At 41.8% G+C, this 23,595-nt stretch overlaps 1 protein-coding gene across 5 annotated transcripts in view; it reads right to left on the reverse strand.

Annotated features, from left to right (window-relative positions):
- sema6a (sema domain, transmembrane domain (TM), and cytoplasmic domain, (semaphorin) 6A) overlaps positions 1-23,595 on the reverse strand; it is a 110,542-nt gene that overhangs the window by 23,420 nt on the left and 63,527 nt on the right. For all 5 annotated transcript variants that reach the window (XM_079343221.1, XM_079343219.1, XM_079343220.1 and 2 more), the window contains exons 7-15: positions 17,749-17,839; positions 15,209-15,328; positions 14,575-14,663; positions 11,274-11,491; positions 9,446-9,577; positions 7,262-7,417; positions 3,821-3,994; positions 2,086-2,226; positions 1,863-1,940 (exon numbers count right to left, since the gene is read on the reverse strand). In XM_079343221.1, coding sequence (XP_079199347.1) covers positions 1,863-1,940; positions 2,086-2,226; positions 3,821-3,994; positions 7,262-7,417; positions 9,446-9,577; positions 11,274-11,491; positions 14,575-14,663; positions 15,209-15,328; positions 17,749-17,839 — 1,199 coding nt within the window. The remainder of the gene's footprint in view (positions 1-1,862; positions 1,941-2,085; positions 2,227-3,820; positions 3,995-7,261; positions 7,418-9,445; positions 9,578-11,273; positions 11,492-14,574; positions 14,664-15,208; positions 15,329-17,748; positions 17,840-23,595) is intronic.

Consider the following 23,595-nt stretch of genomic DNA (forward strand, 5'->3'; position numbering starts at 1 on the left):
CAGATTCATGCTGCACTGTACATAACTGGAGGCTGCAGAGGGCCACAAGTTACATTATCTTGGATCAGATGTGATTATTATGAGAGATGTGTGGCTGCACTGAAGGGACTTGGCTGCTGAAATGCAGGTCAGGCTTAATGGCATTAATTATTCATAACAGAAGTGAATGGGTGACCAGGGACGTCATATACTGTACATACAGTGGTCCTCAAAGATACCCTTTTGTTATGATTCATGGCTTTGATTTTTAAAGAAAAAAACAATGCTAGGCTATGACGTAATAATCAAGATTTTACCAGGTAATAAATCTCTATACATGTGCTTATTTAATTTGTCTAAAACCAAACCTTAAATTCAGAGAAGAATCAGAACTGGCTGCTGATCCAAAAGTAATTAACAAATAATGATCATCATATGTCAGTAAAACACTGTTATAGAGCTAGTTTACATAACAACGATATAGAATCATATGCAAATACATTATGCATTAACAGGGGGTGACTAAGGACCATATTGCAGAGACCAGAGTGCAAGCTGTACATAGGGTTCAGTAGGTATGAGAGGAATAACTCCACACAGGAAAGCTGGCACGCTAAGGCTGAGGCCAGATGGAAGAAGAAAGGAGGGGAGGGCATGCAAGAGGGGAAGAATATGTCACAGGGAAGATAGAAAAAGAAGGATGAATAAAAATAGAAACACAGACAAGGACGGGAAAGAATATATGCAGGTAGAAGGATAGATTGCCAACTTGTGCGAACAGAAAAAGAATAGTTGGTAATGAAATGGGGCTTTCTTAGCGAAGGAGGAGATGTATGTACATAAAACCAAAAGGCCTCTCTCTTTTTGTCCAGCCTGGAAAAGGCTTTGAAGAGGTCTGACTAAGGAGCAGCAGACCCTACTGGCTCTTATGCCCCCCTTTTTCAGTTATAGAAACATTGAACAGTGAAGGAGCAAGGTCATCTGCCCTCCTAATGCCTCTGTGTTGGCTCCTGCTACAAAGTGGAAACTCAGTCAGAACAGCCCTGTGCAGCTTTACAGAATAATAATGGGATGGTGTTGTGTGTGTGTGGGTGTGTGGGTGTGTGGGTGTGTGTGTGTATGTGTGTGTGTGTGTGTGTGTGTGTTGGTGGAAAAGCTTTGTGAACACATGTGGGTACGTGTGCATTTGGTATATTGGCATGCCAGACCAATCATTTTGCAGCAGGGGGATCAAATTCACTCAACGTCAAATAGCCACATGGCGCACTGGTCCTTTTGTTATGACTTCATCCATGAAATGTTTTTTTCCCACCACAGAACTCCATATGCTGTTTGTTCAGAAAGCACAATTTGCTCCTGTGTTATAACTAAAGCCACAAATTATAGTCACTGTGACCATCAAGTCCTGCGTACCCAACCTAGAGCCTGGGGTGAACAACACGTTCCTTCCATTCATTCGTCCAACAGACTTTTCAGCCTGGGGAAATTACACTTAAAAACCATAAAATTAGAAAGATTGTAGACATGACAGAGGGAGAAAGGATTGCCATTAGGTATGACAAAGACGGTGGCATACTGTTTTATAAAATTGCTTGAAAAACAAATGTGTCTCAGCCTTTTAAAATCATCTGCTTTCCCTACATGTCAAACTTTTCACTTGTAAAGATCCATGTGTCCCTAGACCTTACAAGCACCAAAGACCCCTCAATGATCAAATTATACTGCAAGTTTAGTGCTGAAAATGAAGAAAAAAACTTATATTTTACTGCATTGGGAAACTGGCCAAGCTTCCAGAGTATATGCTAACTTGGGACTGAGAATGGGCTTGATCTGTCATTTTCTCTTTGCTGTTTTGAACTGCATTCACTGAACATGTTACTTACTTAGTGTTGGGGGCCACCTGTCTGCAGGCCCCTTCTGACACCCAGCCACAGTACGGGTCTCTGGAGGCTATACAAGACCTGAATGTGACACACACATACACGCACCATCAGCTCCTCATCACATTGTACACTGGATCATTGTTTTTTTTTTCCCGAGCAGAGAGAGTCAGAACCATTTGGTTGTTTGTACATGGATGATTTTATGTGCAGGCTTCAAACTTACTTCTTGCATCTTCCGTGCCTCTCACAGCGAGACAGCGGCACTTGAACCACACAGGAGGTGAAAGCGACCCACAAAGCGTGACTCTTGCTGTCTATCTGCATGCCGACGATGCGCTTGTCTTCCACGCCATCTATACTGCACCTAAAGGAAAGAGAAGAAGACAGAGATTAGGCTAAAACAGGGACAAAAAAAAGTGAGTAAGGAAAGGGATATGTTAAATGAGATGTACGAGTTCATTTAAAGAGATAAAAAACAGAAAGATTAAGATGTGGCACTGAGACAAACTGTGAGGTCAGGGAGAACAGAGATAATGCTGGACTCGAGAACTCAGGGTCAGGAACTGAGTAGGAGATAAAGAGAGATAAAGAAAGCGGTGATACAGATACAAGAGATAAACAGACAGATGGGCACTGTGAGCAGTCTGCAGTAACACCGCACTTAACTGTTAAACCCACTAACATTAACCTCCACCCTCCTCCCACTCCACTCCACTATTCTTCCATCTCTGCTAGTCTTCTTTGTTTGCTCGGCCCATAGCAGCACACTCTAATCCCTGTGGGCGGGTCGAGCTTTCTATCCCTCCTCTACATCCTTTCCTCCCTTCATCCCGCCATCCAGCTCCTGGGATTTAATCTCCCCCCTTCGCAGTGCACTGGCCCCGCATTAACGCTCTCAATTAGAGCTTAGAGTCCATCTACACTGGGTAATGCACGCCAATCAGGGCCCGCGCTTATCCTGCCAGCCGGGCAGTGAAGCAGGCGGGCAAAGTCACTTACTGTACGCGACCAGAGCCAGATGGCGGGCAGCCGACAAATGCTCGGCCACAGCCAGGGAGACGGAGAAGCAGAGAGGAAGGATGCGAGATACAAGAGATAGAGGGAGAGGAGAGGCCTGCCCTTCATCCCCTCCATAAGGCTCGTCACATGGCCGCAGCATGTTGGATAACAAACAGTGGTAACCTTGAAGGGCCTCCTGCAAGTTCTCACTGTTTTTCCCTTCTTCATCTCTGCTGTCAAACATATTCTTCACTGTGTTTCTCTCCATCCCTTTCCCTTGTGTCTTTCTCCTTCTCTGTACTTTATTCGTTCCCCTTTATCCATTACCCCTTGTATAAATGTTTGCTTTGGCAGGGGTCATCCTGTGACTGATTTTTCCTTATTCACTTCTAATCCAAATACATATTAAAGCTCAGTTCACTCACCCTGCCATTCCCAGCTAACACACACACACACGCTCACTTCTATACATGCACCAACAGCCGTGTAATGTATTAGCCTGAGATCCCAAGTTGGCTCTGAAGACAAACACAGACCACAGAGTGTGTCAGTGTGTGTGTGTGTTTCCTTTAATCAGCCATCATTTTGGATTTGGAGGAGCTGGGCTTCGTTGTGGGTGAGAACCACAGCAGTACGCTATCCAGAGCCTCAGGGTCTGTGTCTTTAATTTAGTAGTGTGGTTGGGCAGAGCGTAACCTGATAAAACCCTTTTAAATGATAGAGTATCCATCTGGTTGGCTGGCTTCACTATATAGCCTGGGTGAGGGGGAACTGGCTGGTACTGATGGAGGTGGTGGGTTGGCTTAGTCTGGAGATGGTTGGAAATATGTTAAATCACACACACTTACGCTATAAGGCACACATGTAATAACTGACCCAGCTTTGTTTCTAGCAACTGTATCCATGTGTTTCTTATCCACCCCTCTCTTACATACATATGCGGACTCAGTGACACATACTTGTCAGGGTTGTAGACGTTGAGCTCCTCCAGAAAAAGGCTGTCATTGAGGAAGCCGTTGTTCATCTTGGCCAGAAACTTGAGGATGATGCCTTTCTCAGACCCAAGAAAGACCACTGTTTGGTTTTTATAGGGACCTGCCTCGTTGTCCACCACGATGCGCGTCAGACGATACCTGGAATGAGGATCAGAGAGCAAAATAAGTCAAACGCTCTGTCCATCAGTTGGCATGGAAAAAGAGTAGTTAGTCTGGCTGAGTTTGCTTCTGAAGAGCAACTTAAGACCTTCTATGTGGATTCATCGCACCAGTTTCAGTTCTTTCTCTTGGCAGTGCTCTACTGGTCAATATTTTAAAACCTTTAAGTTCCATCCAAAGAAAGCTATTAGCAACAAGATAATGAAATAAATTCATATCATCCATGCCTCATCGACCGTAGTCGCAGCGGACTGGAGCCGATCCCAGCTGTCATTGGGCGAGAGGCGGGGTATACCCTGGACTGGTTGCCAGTCATTCACAGGGAGAGACAGACAACTCTCACATTCACACCTACGGGCAATTCAGAGTTGCCATTTAACCTATAGAGCATGTCTTTGGACTGTAGTCAAAGGACCTAGGGACATGACATGAGAAAAGAAGATTCCTTGGAATATTTATCAATGCTTATCGTCCGATACAAAAATTGAATGTTTAAACAACAAAGAAATGACAACACTAAACAGACCAGAGAGGGAAACTCAACCATGGAAACGAAATGTCTCGGGTGTGTGATTTTAATGACTATGAAACATGGAAAGACGTGAGCTAGGGAGCATTTTCAAAAACATTAGAAACGACTCAGGGCAGCAAGACATTCATGGTCCAACATAATCAAACATTCCTCCGAGGGTTAGTCAGTGCTTTCAGAACCCGTCTTCTACTTTTACTTGTACTCCTCTTAAGCACTCCTTGTTTTATCAGAGCCTTCTACTCAAGTACAGAATGAGTTTACGATAGCCACCTCTGGTGATAACCCTTATAATAATTATACAGTATAATCAAATCAATTAATCAGTTGATTTGCTTTCTATCATGTACGTCAGATGTCTAAAAGAGAATAATGAACAGCAGGGAAGATTAAAGAGTCTTAGTAATCTCTTTAGTTGATTGTTATTTGATTAGTAACTCAATAAGATTGCCATAGGGCATGTCAGGTGGTGCCAAAGAAAGAAACATTTCAGAGAAAGTTGCTCAATAGTTGCAGCAATACTTCCTCTTCTAAATGACAGCTGCTGATCACACAGGTTGGCACAGCAGAAGGTAGATATGCATCATTTAAAAAAAATCAATTTTCATTTAATTATTTGTCAAAAAACACCAAACAGATTCAAGTGTAACGGATTAGACACCTGCCAGTCAGTGTGTCTTGAATCACAGCCTTGTTTTGGTTGTGAGAGTTGGAAGAAAACATTCAGACAGATCAAATAACAAGAACAGGTTTTAAAAAATACCTTCATTACTTTCAGCTTCTGATTTATTGCATCGCAGATGTTGTTGTCTACTTTGAAATTAATTCCAGGGCCAAAAACTTTTTTTTTTCTTTTTTTTTTTAAAAGGTGCATATCTGAACATCAGAGTGAATTATGCAAATGCTTGTTTTAATGATTTTTTTAATTGAAGGAGATAGGATTTAGAGATTAAAGATAGGAGCTTATCCTGATATCTAGGAAGCAGACATTTACCCTCTTAACTGGGTGTTTTCTTGTGTGAGTGTGTATGAATATAGTAGAAAAGATTCAGAATTTACTTTGGATGTTAAGAATGTAAAATTTAATGTTACTAGAGAGAGCAGTTCAAACCATGAGCCTGATAAAATAATGAGGCCACATCACGTAATCCCATCTCACCTCCCGCTTTCTTTAAATACCTCAGTGGCTCCATCCAATCCACTATAACAACAATCTGAAGGTCTAATGTGGTTTTGATCTATTCAAACACAACAGCAGCTCCAAGGTCTGTGTCAATGGGATTTAATCGCAGCAAAATAATACAATCTCAAGGACCGGAGACAGTCACTGTCTTTTCATTTCAGGATAATAAAAATCTCAAGAGGGGGATTCTTTAGAATGCCTCCCCTCTTGCATTTGATTCATTGTGCCCGGCCAGCCGAGGTCCTTCTCAGCACACACAGACACTCTCAGGACAGGAAAGCTCTTTTTTGAGATATGCAGCAAAATCTCCTCGCTTTATATCAGGAGGTCCTCTCCAGGGGTGTAACAAGGATCAAATGTAATTACTGATTTTCTTTCCAGTTGACTTCAGCTCAATAAAAGAATTCAACATGGTGACACATACTGTATCATAAAAAGGCCTCGCTCTTCTTCCACTCTACATGCTGTCATGATGCTTTTTTTAGCTTACATAATGCTTTTAACTCCTTCCACGGACTTGCATGCACCACTCTGCTCAATGTGGTGTCGTTTCAAATCAAATAAAATGTTCTGATGGTTGATTATGTAAAGACAGAAGCAGAAAAAACGTGTTATTCATTATATAGTGTTATGTTACAGTTGCACTAATGAATAGAGAGAGTTGCAGGGAATAACCTCGATGAATACGGTTCATTTTCTGACTAAGCCAGCACTGCATTTAGGTCAGACTTCAGCGAAAGAGGCGGTAAGATGTGATCCGATGCAAATAACGTGTTAAACATATGAAGAATTCTTTAAGTAGCTCTTCTTTAAAGTGATGTTACCACCACTGGGACTTGTCAAGCACCCCTACCACCTTAAATCTTTAGAAGCTGCAATCAGAACCAAGTCCACATAGATTTGTCTTTTTTTTTTTACCAAATGCCTTGTTAGCTACTTTCCCTTCCACGATAGGATGGCGGTTTGCTGTCGTACTCCCCAAGAGGCTGACTGAAACGTCTGTGCCGAGTGTAGCTTATAGCCAGACAGACCTTTATGATCAAACAGCATCATCCACAGTGCAGTGGCTTTTGGGAAATGGGCTCAACTCCAGAAAGTTAGGAGGAAAAGCCAACCACAGAAGAACTAGAAGTAGATTTTCTCTTTGAAATATATCCACAGAGGATTTAAATACGCAATTTCCACCAGAGTTAACATAGCTGGTATCATCTTCTTAATAAGGTTTCCAAAAAGAAACTTGTGTTTGCATTAAGATTTCTCGTAAAACCAAGATGTTTTAGCAAAAAGAGAACCCACTCTGAGAATCAAATCTATAACATCTCTGCGTTGTTACTCCAGGAGAATGATACTATGGTGTAGATCAGGGTTTCCTCCACTAACATGAAAATAGGTCAGCGTCTGGTTTATGCAGGAGTACTTCAGAGTTTTAATGAGCAAGACTCTCAGAGCAGCACTTCATGTAATTATTGTCCAGGCCTGAAGAGGATCATAGACCTGTGATGAAAATGGCCTTTGGAGTGTGTCGAATACTTACCGCACCATGGTCTTGAGGAACCAGGGCCTGTTAGCGATGGAGGGTACGGCCTCATCCATAAGAGGATGCATCTTGATGAAGTTGAGGGTGTCATCGGGGAACTCATTGGATACCTTGTACCTCTCCATAGACGGGGTGCCAGCACAGCTGCCAGGCCTGCATACAGAGAGGAGGAAGAGGAAAGGCGATGATGGCAGTGAAAGAACAGTGAGTGGAGGGAGTAAAAAGCACGAAAGAAAACCTTCACATTGAATCTAGGGGGAATGAGCACACTTTCAGGCCAGAGCTCCACTGGAAAACAGTTTTACTTTCCAAAAATCAATGAGAGTGCAGCTGTAAATTGCTAAACTCTCACCTCAGGAGGTTTTGGGTCAGAGCAGAGGACACGAGATGTCTTCGTTTTTGCAGGACTGAGGCTAAAGTAGCGAGACATCCTATCTATCTGATCCTTTTACAGGGAGGTGGTGAGCTGCTTGTAAAAGAGAAGCTGCTTTTGATAGCATATCCCCTTTGCAGGCATCTCACCTCTGAGAGCTTGTAAAACCCCTTTACTGCGTGATCTTTGATTCCCTGCCACACCACATAATCCACACCAGGTACTAGAAATATTAGCCAGCTGGCCCTCGAATGTCTGAAACTGTCAACATGTCAGGATCAAACCCCCTAAAATATATATACACCTAGGTTCTCAAGTGACATCTCTATTCATCTTCCTATAAAATGACTTTCCTTTATATATGTTTTTAAGAAGAGCAAAGGGAATCCAAACGTCTCTCAGTTTTTCTGCAAATTCCTGCATTAACCTCTACCTTTTGTGCAAGGATAAAAGTTTCACAAAAAAGTGGTTTGATTAAGTTTCTATAAAAACATCAGATGCTGCCTGGGCAAATGGAGTTCTACTGTATGAAGTGAAACTGCTTTTTCATCCCTTAAAGCAGCATTTCAAAAACGAAACAGAAAAAGTCCACTTCACAGACAGGTTTGAATCTGCTGCTATGATGTTGGATTTTATGTCCAAATTGAAACTGTAAAATAAAGCATCAGCCTCTGCAGAACATTTTGCAACTGTAAAAAAAAAAGAGAAAAGAAACGATGAGCTTTTAAACGTATCTATACTTTTCTGGCAGTGAGCATATGGAGGACAGCACAGAAACAGACATCTCTTAATATGAGAACCTGTAAATGATTCAGTAGGTGTCTAACACATGGAAGAACAGTCTGCTGCAGGGCCAGACCCAAGTGCCTTTGTTACCACCCTCCGTCTGTTTGCCTCCAGATAAACGCTCTAAACGCACCAGTGGATGGGAATAAAATCAATCACATCAATCAGAGTAGAAAAAAACATCGGGAATATCTTGTTGTTTTCACGTCTGACCTTGTTGAACATCAACAAGTAATTAGATGCTAATTACAGTAAGGAGGTTGCAAATATACACCCACTCACACCATGTATGGCGATGGAGGCAAAGAAAGTACCGAACAGGCTCTATGTTGAACTAAGGGGCCTGCGCCCAAAACCATATGGTAACTTACACACATATGCTGGGGTACCAACAATTATCGCAACCCAGATCTTTGTAGTAAATCCTTTTTCTGCTGGAGAGGAGAACAGCTCTTGGCACGTTAATTAGCAAAGCCAAAGATGGTAGATTGATCAGGCTGGCGCATTTGTGGAATTAGGCAGCCATCTGTAAAATGATCTCATGCTTCATTTGTCGATAGTGAGCGCTCCTTTGATGCAGCTGCGTGTGGGGGGGGAGAGGTGAGGTAATGTGTTGGGGGTGCAACAGTGAGATGAGGTGGGATGTGTGTGGATGTGTATGTGCCTAAAGTGTGTGGGCGTGACGCAATGGGAGACAGGGTGTGTTATCACCCTCTTTAGAAGGAAACAGCAGGGATGTATGCAAAAAATGATGCAACAGGAGTAAAAAATGTGGTGATATTAGCGTTTTGTACTAACACTGATTTGGGGGCCGTACAGCTAACAGTATATGTGTCAGAAAAAGGGATTGTGTGATTAACCCTGGTTAACAGGTTTGCCTTTGTTTCAGTTTAAATCACATGTGAGCATTGATGTGTCAGTGTGTGTGTGTGTGTGTGTGTGTGTGTGTGTGTGTGTGTGTGTGTGTGTGTGTGTGTGTGTGTGTGTGTGTGTGTGTGTGTGTGTGTGTGCATTTGATGTACCTTGGCTTGGGAACCCTCTCTTCAGGAAAAGGCGTCCAGGTTGAGTCAGGGGATTTCTGTTCTTTGAAACGTCCTGTGAACGTGTTGGCTACCTCCGCCATGTCATAGGCGCACACTGCTGAGCCTGGAATACTGCCATGACACACGCACAGGCACACACACACACACACACACACACACACAAGCACAAACACAGAAAAAAACATAAACATTCTTTTCATCTGAACATATCAAAGGACACCTGGCCATGTCTGGAATATCTCCAGGTAAAGTAGAATGGATTGACCCTCCACTTTCATATGGGGTTGCATAAATCCCTCAAGGATGACTCAATTTAGCTATTGCATGTTCACACTGGATGTTACAGTAAAGTTTGTCATGTTGTTGATGTTTTTACTTTGGAAAAGGAAGAGGTGTCATGATTTTTGTCTTCACTTCTCACGCTATGTTTTGAAAGTGAAATAATTTTTTTTATAAAATGTCCTGGATTTCTCAATTTAAAGTTAAAAAATGGTTCTTATTCCAGTGACATTTACTACAATTCATTTTTATTTACTGTACCAGTATACTGCAGTGTTATTGAACATAGTAGTCGTTTTGTCTTTCTGGGCCTGCTGAGACTCATGAGGACACACATTCCCTCCAAGACTGGGTTTCCCCAGAAGCCTTAAGGCATCAAAGTTCACCACAAGTCCACTGTAGGGCAACCACACACAACAGATTATCTTATTATTGAAGGGAGAAACACTTGTCTTGTGATAGCAGCAGATTCTTCCTGCTGTGTGCAATCGATGCATAGCAGATTGCTGAGTCACGTCTAATTTTCATACATCTTCGCTCATAAATTAAAAATTAGCAGCAGGAATTATTTTCTTTATCAGGCTTTCTTTTACGAAGAGTCTCAGCTGGTTGGATACTCTTGCAGTTGCATCATGGGTTAAACTCATGCAGACATTGGGGAGACGGCGTACACAAGGGCGGTATTATAGTGAGCGAGGTCAGATAGCTGTTGATTCGTGGTGAAGCTACTAAATCACAGTAATTACCCTCTGTTTTGGATATGTACTGAAAGTCAGACAGTCATACATCTGTTTATAGCAGGCTGCTAACAAGGCAGAGTGATGAAGAGAGAGCCAGTTAGAAAGTGAGCGGGCCAGCAGGACTTCCAGCGGGACAATTAAATGACACAAACTCTAAGAGCTGCCTACTCTCTGAATGTGCTCCATCTAATTTCACCCCCTGACTATGAAATGGAAAATTAATGCCAGGATCAAAACCAGCGCTTATAGAAATTTTCAGAGGCACTGCTTCATTGGGTTTTAATGTCCATTAACCACGCTCAATTGCATTGTCACAAGCAATTGTCTTATCTGCTAAAAAGCAGCCATAAAATGGAAAATTACAATATGTGCGAGCTATCAGCCCAGCTCTATGGCTTTGTGGTAATTTTCAATTTAGATAACAAGTGCCTATGAATATGAAAGCAGTCCTGAATATGAATTTATAACAAGGGAAAATAAGATTAAACGCTTTTATGTCAAAAGGGCAACACAAATGTTTTGACAGGAGATGTAAATGTTGACCCAGAAGTCGCAGGAATTACATGTGGCAGTGAGTCCCAGCAGGGCACGCGCTGCTAACATTAGCAAAGGTCAGACTGTCAACATCTGATAAATTGGGGGCATTTATAAGGATTTTTTTAACCTAAGTAAGAGGATTGTGATTATAAATGAAAGGTGCAAACAGATGTTGACACACCTGACCTCAAGTGAGTCCAGGGGAAATAAGAATAAAATGGCTCATTTCATTTTGGTGTTCTCTAAGGTACCTGTTGTACGGTGTGGAGAATGTTGCCATCACAACGTCCCTTCCATTGATGTGGATGACATCCGTCACAGCCTGCAGGATGTTGAAGTAGAAGTGGGAGTCACCAGGGATGGAGCAGTTGAGGCGGGACTTCAGGAATGAAGTCCACTGTTTCTCCAGAACACGAGGGGAGCCGCCACGGTCGTTCTTACAAACCCGAGCCACCCGAGGAAACACAACCTGAACAGAGACACACAGTCGAAAAATGTCATTATTTGCAAGTTGAGGATTTGATATCAGCAGTCTCCTATGTTATATCTCTTGTCTTGTATCTTATATCAGTAGTCTAACTGGCTTGCAATGAACTGTTCATCTGTCCACAAAAAGAAAACTCCAGCAATCCAGCATTTTACTCTTAAATGCTGTGAGACATGGTGAAATAAAAAAGTAATATAAGTTTGTTTATTATTCTCTATCAGTTCTTTCTATTTATACGGGCTGCCTTCATAACTCATGATGCATTGCAACTGCATGCAGTTTGATCAGAGATTTCAATGTAGTTTGCTTGGAGCAGCTAATGTAGCCTCTTGCAGAGAAGAGAAGCAGGATACACAAGTATGAAAAGCACTTCTTTCTTTCAATCCCATATCAATTTCAGTTATCCATCATGTTTGCTGGATGTTAAATCTTGAGCTTGGTATAACTTCTTTTAGGCACTAATTCGTAGCCTACTTGCCAAGACCTGTAAAAAAAGACTTCAAGTGGAGTTCCCCTGTGAAGCCAGGGGTTCAAACGTACCCCTCTTTATATATATATATATATATATATATATATATACCGTAAATTCCGGACTATAAGCCGCTACTTTTTTGTCACGTTTTGAACACTGCGGCTTTTACAACGATGCGGCTTATTTATGGATTTTTCTTGCGGGACAATGAGCTCCTGCCGCAAAAACATTTGACCTCGTCACATCGGATCTTAATATCAGTCATTTTGCGCTTCATGCACGCACCCTCATCATGGAAAACACACGGAGAAATACATATGATGCAGCTTTCACGTTAAAGGCGATCGACCTGGCTGTCAAAGACGCTCATAGAGCTGCTGCACGTAGAGTTAACACTTACAGCGACAACAGAGACTGAGGAAGTGAGTGATGAAGTCATTCTTTGTCACTGAATGGATGGACTTTTTCTTGTGAAATGTATTACTGTATTACGGTAATCTTTTTCATCAGCCGTGTTACAGACACTGTTTGATAAAGGCTTTGTATTTGCGGATGTTACCGGTAGCCTACGTATTTAATTAAAAGTTAAAACAATGTTTTTGTGTCACGTCTTTCCGTGTAAATACCTCTTGTTATAACGTGAACACCTGCGGCTTATAATCAAGTGCGGCTTATATATGTACAAATACATTTATTTACTTATTTTTAGCCGGTGCGGCTTATATCCAGGTGCGCTCAATAGTCCGGAATTTACGGTATATATATATATTATATATATATATATATATATATATATATATATATATATATATATATATATATATATATATATATATATATATATATATATATATATATACCTGTTCTCACTTGGTTCTAGCTTCAACCTAGAATCAACCTAGTGATGTAATTGATGTCTCAAAAGTAAACTCTTATCATTAAGGGATTGGAAACCTTGAGTCTGATTTCCTGCAGAACCCATTATAGACTCTGTTTGGCTGTTTGAATGATAAACATCTCTGAGGCACAGAACAATGTCTTAATCCAACATTTCACCACTTTATAGCAAATTAAAGACACAGAGGAGTAAATTGAAGTGTTTGATATGCTGTTGAGGAGTCAGCACCTGGCAACCCAAAATCTAAAGTATACAGATTCAAATAGGCGCCGGCGCTGTAATTACAACTCTGCTGCAAGATCACTCAGTTAGAATTGTAATTAGTTGTGTCACACTATACTTACCAGCAATAAATCTAACGCTGACCTGAAATTGTAGCCCAGAGTAAACAGTGTGAATAGGAGCGAACATGCATTTACACCAGATCTACATGCACACACAAACACACAGCCACAGACAACCACACATAAACACACCCTCATCTCTCCATGCATGCACAGAAAGACACAAACCCAAACAATAAATCACACACACACACACACACACACACACACACACACACACCCCAACATCGTTCCATTTACAGTCAGATTATAGAGCAGTAAGATTATAGAAGATGTATTACACACAACAGGTGAGACTGTCAAGGTAAGTGTGGGATTATGTCAGCTTTGCATAAAATATTTTCTCACATTTTTTGCTCACTTAAGATGACTGAACACTGGCCTTTGTAAGTGCAAATACACAGATCCCTCACACAACAAATACCTCACTCAAGGCTGGTTAACTCTCTTGTGTCGTAAAATATTCATCCTTTTGTTTGTTCCAGACAACAGCGCAACAATCTAGCATTAAAACTTTTGCAAACATAGTCCCGACAAAGTCAATTATTTGGTTTGCCATAAAACATAAATAGCAGGTTACACTGTCAGGCAAGGCCAATCTGATTCATAATAATGAAGAGATACCATTCAGTAAATGTTAAATGTCTCTGCACCATCAGTTCTAATACAACATGCATAATTAGACTGACATTGTTTTCAAAGCAGCCCATAGATTGAGAGGCTTGATCTGTATTCAGACTCAGGATAACATGTGCCTGTCACTTCTGGCAGCGAAAATATGTCTGTGTCTGTGTTTATCATTTCCCCCTCTTGTCCTTTCTCTTTCTCACCCTCTCATGTTATATCTTGTGTTTCATCAGAAAAACGTTCCATCAGGTGCTTTTGTTCTACCTGGTATCCAATTATATTTTATTGGTGTATGGTCCAAAAGTAAATTCTGAAGATTAATAGTAAAATGTCTTCAACCTGAGGAAAGTATTTTTTTCTTTTTCTCAGAGACACTTGGGATGAATTCCTCTTTGGGAAACATAGACAGTGGGTCAAATGGGTGCGTAACAGGACGGATGTGGACGTACAATTCAAGCGGTATATTTAGACCTTAAAATGGGATCTCCAAACATCCACACATTTTTCTTTTCAGGGTCTATTTTAGGATCTTGCATCCTGCCCAGTATTTATCTGCTACCGAAAAATGCTTGGCTACTTTACAGCTCCTGAAAGCCTCCTTCTAGTTATGTGATACACCCATATCCTGTTAGTTTCCTTAGGCACTTCCCAATTCTCCCTGTAAATAGGAAGTCACCTCTGATTAGACTTCAAACAGCAGCAGAACAATTGGGCCTGTGCTTACCTTCCCCATTGTGTTGTACTCCATCGCAATTTCTCGAAAGAAGAAGTAGATGAAGTCGCCATAATTGACCGCCTGCACAAAGTATGGCTCTGCAGGAGAAGAAGAAAAAAAATAAAATATGAGTCAAAGTGACGTTTTGCATTGATAAAACAGCTCTGACACCATATTTCACAGTAAACAGCCCGGATATCTGTCATATTATGCAGAAGAGCAACGACTGTGAGGCTTGAGTGCCTCAATCTATCATCCATCATATCAGCGAACCAATTTGCATGCATGGAAAGAGGGAATCTCTCTATTGAGTTTTGACAGGCTGGACTTGTGCTTGTTTCTCCCCGGGGGGAGAGAAATTTCAACTCTGCCGGCGCAGGTTGGCAAAATGACTGCGTCAAACAGAGCATGTAGTATTAGCATAAGTGCTCCTGCTCTTCATACCTACGTACATATACACACACAAAGGCAACAGAAATCATAAATCACACAAAGACAAACACATGGTCAAGCATGCATGTCGAAGGCAGGGTTTGTTTTCTCGCTTGTCACTCAGTTTGGTGCTTTTCAACCTCAGAGAATGTGTTTGCTCACCCCCTCCTTTTGCAAACACACACAGAAACTCAAATGCACACACACTCACCTTTAAGCCATTTGGAGTCGTGTTTGACAGTGCGCAGAGTCGGGCTGTCTCCAAGGCTACGATAGATGACCGCATCGATCGCTAGAAAGTCTGTTACGGTGGCCGAGTACAGCTTGCCATCTGGAGAGGGAACACAGGGACGGAAAGAGCAATAAGAGAGGGAAAGATTGAGACGAAGGGGGTAGAGAGACAGAGAGAGTCATAAAGGAAGAGAAAAAGGTAAAGAGAGTAGAGTTGAGTCAAAACAAAAACACATAAAGCCACTCCGATGTTCCTGCTCTCTGTGGCCGGATACACAAAGATGTTACAGATGGCTCGGAGCTGGAAAATGAATGAATCACACAAACCAAAGAGAGGCTCTGATGGACAACAAACAGGCTGTGCACACACTTAAAGATGTTGCACATTTGTAATTGCTCGCTCTCTCAAACACACTTCAAACCCTGAAGGCCCTGCGTACAGTTCTCAAAGAGCTGCACAGAAACCCACAGTCGCACAAGTACGCACACACGCCACCACTAGCATGACCTCAGCCTGCCTCGGCTTTAACCACAGTGGAAACTCAAACTACATAATTGAAAGGATAGCAGTCAGAGGAGCCCTCTTGATTACTCAGTGCTTCCAGCTCCAGCTCTGCTACACATTAACCGGTCGAGCTAGGCGTTTGCTCTCCTCCTCGGCAGGGACAGCTCATCAATGCGACCATAAATCGCTTCACAGCAAATATGAACAGGGACTGAATATCTTCAGCGGCCTGCGGGTTGGTTGCATCAGAAGTGTTGCACCACGCCAAAAGAAAGCTGACTCATCCTGGTCCCGTCAGTCTGTGACTTATTTCGTTTTTGTGCATTTTGATAGAAAGCTAACGAGAGACAAAGAGAATGGCAGAAAAGTAAAATAAAAGACCAACAGAAAGGATTGTGGGTTTTTTTAAACCACAATACTTTTGATGGATTTCCAATGTGCTCTAAAAAGGAACAAATTCTTTACACAGAGCGATTGTGGCCTCGAGTTCACTGCTCTGCTCTGGTGCATTTAACATGGATTGGCCCCCTCTCTTGACATGTTGTCAAAGTACTGCCATTACAATAAACCGCAGGGTATTAAGAACAATATTAAATACAACCGCAACTAATCCCCTCGCTCAAATAGACTTAACTTTCCCATCGAGCTCCAACATGTTCCAGTGTTTAATGAGCGCAGATAGGAGGAAATTAAGGGGAATGTTTTTGCCTCATGGCAGCCAATGAGCAGGAGCAATATCACATTTACTTCATCTTCATCTTCCACTAATGGAAGAGTTTCTCCCTTGTGAAGCCACAAAGACAGACTTTTGAAAATCCCAGTAATAACAAATGCAGTAAAACATGTAAGGGAGGATGAACAGAGAGCAGGTTGCTTTGGCTGAATGGACCTTGCAGTCAAGCAGCTGCTTACGAGAGAAATACAAGATTTCATACAAACTCTTGACCTGAAAAGGTTAGTATTGATTAAAGAGGACTCTGTTTTATTATGCTACAAAAATAAGTTCCTTAGACTATGACTTTATCATTTTCCATTCTCAACAGTAAACCATGGAGACTGTTAAAATCTGTCTACCTATATGGTAAAATAACATACATATTATTAGACGAATGCTATGTTTTCATGGACACTAATGACCAGAAGAAAACCTTGATCAGAAAGACACGGGTCCGACCCAGCCTATTTGGAAAGAGATCACATTACAGTCAAGAATAGTGGCGTTATTTGGATATAATAATGTAAACACTAACTGGGATTGTTAAACCATTCTTACTGTGCATGTCTGCTCTTTATAATGCTTAGTTTCCGACTTTGTTTTCGCTGGCCTGAAAGGAAACATGAAAGGAATAAAGCAATTCTGGTCCATATCTGGCAGATTTTTGCTTGGGACTTTAAAAGAACTCAGGATTGTTGGACGTCTTGATTGTCAGATGGCTACAAACACCAAGTTGTAAACAAGTTTGTGAAAAATTGGACAGAGCCAAAATCCATCCATCCATAATGAAGCACATACAATCGAAAGTAAGAGACACGAGAGAGGAGGGGGATGACATTTCTGGCGCATAGCAAGTGGGCATGCAGTGAAGAAACATCTGTAGGCCTGCAGGGACAGAGGTGTTAGGGTTTACAACACAATCAGAGTGAACATCCTTTTTTTCTGCTATTTCCAGCAGATTAACTGGCAGGGCAATTCTGCGCATGTCGAAATGGTTTCACTATGATTAAATACTTTATGTAAAAGCATGTCTTAATGGACACACTTTATGCTCTGTGAAGTTAGTTTGTTTGCTTCTTTTAATTCAATTCACTTAATTTCACCTTTGTAACCAACAATATTTGTTTATTTTAAATTCTTTCTGAGCTGCAACCATGTACTGTACCAGCAGTCTACTTTTTAAAAAAAAATGCAGACCTTTAAATGCACTAATTCAACAATCAGAATTGAGTATTCAACACAGCCTTGTGATACAGATAATAACATATTGTTACAACATATAGAAATGGATTCATCTTACCTGCAAACAGGGCGACATTGGCGTGCTTGGCGTCATACGGGCAGCGTGCCATCCCGCTGATCTCCTCTCCCAGAGCCTCCATGGTGTCCGTCTAAGGTCACAAACAATGTCAAAGGTCAACATAGGGTCAGAACAATGCAGTGTTTTCAAAAGAAACAATGCCCTCAAAATATATCAGACAGGAAGTGATGGTTCCCTCTTGGAACTAAAGCTCGAGAACAGGGAAATAACAAATGTTTTCAAATGTCAAAACAATGTCAATCTGAAGGCACTGATACAAAACTACAGTGATAAAGTGGAGATATGTGGTGTGAGTCACAATGATATAGTCCCAAAAAGCTGTTATACCCAGCTCAGGAGTGTGTCCATCTCCTTCTGACCCAATCTAAACTCCTGTGGATGCCCCCCTGGCGTCCCACTGAGAGCTGTCAAAGTCGCCCATCTGGGACGGTCTGGGAAACTGTCATGAAGGGAGATTACAAAAACCCCTGACATATTCCACAACAACATGTTTCACAGCAAGGGTGGATGGTCTCTGCTTCCCGCTGCCACCCTTTATCCTTCAACTGTCTTGGTGTTAAAGAAGAGATTTAACAACCCATGAGACAGATCTTTAACCCATTTAACTGTGGTGCTTTCCCCTGGCCTGATTTCTAAAAACTGTGCTTTTACTCCAAAGAGGAAATAAATGGGCACAGTGAAAATGGGTTAGCACACGGCCCTGAGCAGAGAATGTGAGAATTTTTTTTCTTTTTAAACCACAGTAGTTTTTAAATAGCAGATCATACAGCAGTCATTATTTTGTCTCCACTTTGCCTTGTGCTACGAGCTTTTCTTTGGGCAAATCTTCTTCCAAGAGATAGATTCTGGTTTATATTCTGCGCATTGTCGATACAAAAGTTGTCATTTTTAGCGCTGGTTGTGCAGTTCATTTAAACTTACAGCTAATTGTATTGGCCAGTCACTCAGTGGTCTTATTTACATGAGCTGTTTTGAGATTTAATTCACTGTTTCATGAGCGCTGCTCGTCTAGTTTGAGGCTTAGTGGGATGATCTCAATGAAATGGTATTTGGACATGATTTTGTTGTTTTGCACCCAGTTTGGTTGAAGTTCAGTTGGCAAAGTATGGCGGACAATAAGATGTGGGTGAAAGGTTATTATCATCCCACCATGGGTTGGCTTGTCTTCCCAGGATGCCTTAGGATACTCTCTTACCCTGGCTAAACACCAGATAAACCCACAGCACACATGAGAGAAAAGGGAAAAAAAGCCATACTCTGCCAGACACCAAGGTCAGGAAAAATGACTGAACATACTGTTTTTCCTGCGGAGTTCAAAATACATTGTCATTTTTCTTCTCTATCTTCTGTTCTTCCTCCCCTGTATACTACTACCTTGGTGCCTCATTTGGTCCCTTTACTCTCGACAAAGAGGAGCGTTGCTTGCCAAAAGTGCAAACTGCTTATGCCGCCCTTTCTGGTCTCTAAACAGGTGATTTTGTTTTTCTATTCCTGTCTCGGCGGAAACAGTTATCATCTGCCCACTAAAAAGGTCACACACACACACACACCGGAGCAATGCTGGAAAATCCTGCCAGAGAAATTGTTGAGGCTGATTTGGCAGTGAAAATTACAAGTGACCTTTTACAACAAACAGAGGCATCGACAGCAGTGTATTTCTCGATTTCTCATTCCTTCTGTCTCTTCAGAAGTCGGAGGCCTCTGTGTATTTGAGCTGCATGAAGGCATATATCGTTAAAAGATAGGGAAGACTATAATTATAGATCTGACTGAATTTATCATAAGGGACAGGCGTAGCTGAAGGTCAGATGCATCCACTGAATTGTGGCGTCTGGACGTGCAGAGCAATGAGCTGACTGAAACGTCAGCAGCTTCTGTCTGTGTCAGCCACCAAACACAAACACACCCTCCTCCTCTGACACATCACAAACACACACTCGCATATCTCTCACGCCACAGCAGCACCCCCGCCCCGCCCCCACCCCTCAATCCACTCAGTTGATTTCACAGAGGCGCTGACCTCTGTCTGCTGGGCTCGGCTGCCTGTCACTGATCTGTTCCTGCCGTTCGAACAGAGGAAGACACTCCCCGCCCGGCTGTAGATATACGCACAGCTTTTGTCAAGTTGGCATGTGTGGAGCACCAACAACAACTGCGCGCTCACTTGCTCCCCGTGGTTAGCCTTGTCCAAAGCAATATGCAATATATTTCAAAACGGCCAACAGCTTTCCATAAAGCTGCCACACTCAAACACAACATTTTTTCACATTACCGGAAAGAAATTTGATGTCTAAACAGCCAGATGGATTTTTCTTTTTTTATATATACTTTGTTTACCAGGCAGACCTTATTATGCTGTCAACTCCACAAGCTGCAACAAAAAAAGAAAAAAGAAAGAAGTGCTCCAGCTTTGTCAAGACACAATTCAGTGTAATGGGACTAGAACAGTGCGGCTGTCACAGTTCGTCAGCGCTGCCTTAACAACACACTGTTCTGCAGGGATCGACTGTAGCTCAGCAGACACATGTACAGTAACCTTGGCTCGGGGTGCTGTGTATCTACATGAATTAATTACTACAACAGCTCGCTGGTGCTTTCCATAGGCTATATGCTAATTAATTAGACAAACACAGTGTAGATCTAAAACATGCCCATCAGGAGTGTTATAATTGGTTCAGCATCAGCTCCAAAATTCAGGGTGAGGAACATGTTCTGCTCTTGTGTCCCATTTGTTCTCATGACTTTCTTTGGAAACATATTTTTAAAAAAAAAGAAAAGAAAGTTATTTAGGAAATCTTAGAACAGACTAAGGGCAACCTTAACCAATGTGATCTTTTTTTTTTTTTTAACAGGGTTACATCTCTCTTAATATCTGTTAGTTTGAAATTGTTTTCTTGTTAATTCACAGATTTCACTGAAAAATTTTCATATTTCAGGTGCAAAATGTATATTTGACAAAAATGACCCCAAAGTAGTCACAGCAGTTTACCAGCTTTGGATTTATTTGTACTAACAGCTGGTGTCAGAAAGGACAGCCTTTGGAAGATTAAACATTATGAAGAACAGAGGAAAAGAGACCTGCCTCTTACAGATTTGACACATTGATACATTTCAGATCCGGCTCTACATTTAACAGCAGAGTTGAGTGTCCATATTTTCACCTGTGCAACCTTCCCCCACATCCATAAAGACAGAGTGCACAGGATCACACCTGGACCAGCAGCGATTGTGTAAACCCAACAAGGACACATCTCCCTTGGAGATTAATAGTCATGGCCTATTTCTCTGCAGCCCTGGGAGGATGAACCCTTCCTGACCACCTTTTAGACCAGAGCCGGAGACTGGAGGCTTTGCAGCTGCTGAGAGAAATATGTTTGCAGAGGAAGAAGCTCATTTATCTGAACCTTTGACTTCTGAAATGATTCATCTTTCAGGGAAAGAATTGTGAGAAACACATGTATGATAAAAATGTGATTCAGTATGTCTTTATGAATGGAGAAGATATCAATTAAACTTCATTTTGCATGGTACGGTTTTAGCTCTCTTTATGATCAACAATATGTTGATCAAAAAGCAGGAGCGAGAAAAAGAATGGCATGTGAAGAAGCAATTTTAACTTGTTGCTAACAAGTGGTGTGCAGAAGTAATAACTATCTTGTTCAAAGCATTATTTTTGGGCTTTATTATTATAGAATGATATGCGGGATTGCCACAGGTTGGATTTGAACCTCGGCTGCCCCCCTAAGCGCAGTTTCCTCGGTACATTGGGCGCTCTAACTAACCACTAAGCTACTGGCGCTCCAAGATGCAAAGGTTTTACATGGATGAAATTTCCCCGTCAAACAGTATCAGATCGAGGATGTATCACCTGGGACTCTCGTCCTCCCATATTCTCCACGCTTTCTCCCCGCTTCGCACGGCAACAGGCGATGAAACTGACTCCAGTCATATATCAGCCCAGCTGGATGGGGTGTTTATTATTACAGCGCAGCAAGAGAGTGACAGAGGGAGAAAGCAACAGAGGGAAAGATGGTGGAAAGAGCAGTGGGAGCGATGGAGGGGGGAGAAGGAATTAGGGCTGACAGGAGAGAAGGAGAGAAGGGGGGGTGAGAGGGAATAGAAGAAGGGAAGGAGATGGGTGCTGTGAAGTGACGAGTGAGAGGACTGTGCCAAGGTGTCTGTCTGTGTTTTTCCGTATGAATGTGTGTCTTGGTCTTTGTGTTTGTGTTGACAGCAATTACACAAGGAGAAGGCCAGAGTACAAAAAGCAACTAATCAAGAAAAATAAAGATCTAAAAAGGGCGATGCAGATAAAATATAAAAAGGTAAAGGTAAGGTGGGAAAGGTGCTCAAACAGAAGACAGCGTTGGGTGTTACTGGTGGGTGCCCTCCCTGCCCCCTCTCTGTCTCTCTCCTCCACCCTCTCCCTCCCCCCTGCTCGCCCTTGCAGCGTTGTTGATTAATGTGGGATGAGGCTGGCCCAGAAACAGAAGCTCTTTTCAGCACTGTCACACTGGGGAGATGGAGAGGCAAACTGTGGCCAAGGTGGATTTAACCACAAACACATACACATACACATACACATACACGTACACACACACACACACACACACACACACACACACACAAACACTTTTGACCAAGCATGAGCACAGCACGTCATCAAAGGCCTGGTATCTACCCAGAGAGTCTGCCACGGAGCCAGCAGTACAGAGTGTGTGTGTGTCTGATTTTGAAAATGTGTGTGTTGTATGTTTGCCTATTTGCACAGTTGTCAGTGTTTGGATGACTGTGTACACACTTCTGTTTAGTCCATACACTTGCACACCCACATTTGTCTGCCCATTTGTAGGTTTTTGTAAAAGGGATTAGTGATGCATTTTCTGTCATTTGAAACGCTGACAAAATTATGATTATTGGTTGAGTTTCCAGTCTATACTCATGGAATAAGAACCAGGATTTCAAATCTAAAACTTGGTTGAAATTGGTGGAATCCTGTCAACACAAAGACAACATGTCTACCCAATTGATTCACATAGATAATCATAAATATGACACTTTATTGCTGTTTAATGTCAATAATCAGGTTCAGAGATAAAGTAAACCATTCCAAACATTCCCAAAAGGAAAAGAAAAAGTGAGACTGCACATGCAGTGCTTGTTTGGCAGTGCAGCTCTGACGAGAAGGCAGAGAGACCCCTGGGTGACGATGTAATAGGTTGATACTTGATGGGAAGGTGACTGTAGGAGAGCTCGGTGACTAAAGGCACTTGGCGACTACTTACATGCAAGCAGTTGTAACAATTGACCAATCTATTCATTGTTTTGTTGTTGACTGATGTACTGATCAGTCATCCAATTATTAAAGGCTCAATAAATATAAGATGTTGCCATGTCCAGCTCTGTGTCTTAGGTTGTGTTTAAATTTGTACCTGCATTATTTCACCAACCTCTCCTCCCATTAACCCTCCCTTCAGTGCCAGTACGTCTTCGACCTCGATGTAAAGCGAAACACGCCTTTTGTCTTCTCCTACATAACTTTTTGGTATCAACTTCTGTTGTTGTTTTTCAGTTCGACTTTGCCTGTTCCCTTTTTTTGGATTCTTTCTGGCAAGGTAAAAACTGTGTTTGAGATTTTTACTTGAGAGTCCAATCACTTGTGGAAGAACTGTGTGACAAATGACGAATATTCTGACATAAGCAGATTGCTCAGTGAATTGTCAGAATAAGTCTGTGAAAAATATTTTTACTTTTGAACCAGTTTTGATCTGTGGAATATATATTTTTTTTTTTAAAGCTGTCTGGGCACTTTACCTAAAAAACTGT

This window comes from Symphodus melops (genome assembly GCF_947650265.1).
Source record: "Symphodus melops genome assembly, chromosome: 1".
Taxonomy (NCBI): Eukaryota; Metazoa; Chordata; class Actinopteri; order Labriformes; family Labridae; genus Symphodus; species Symphodus melops.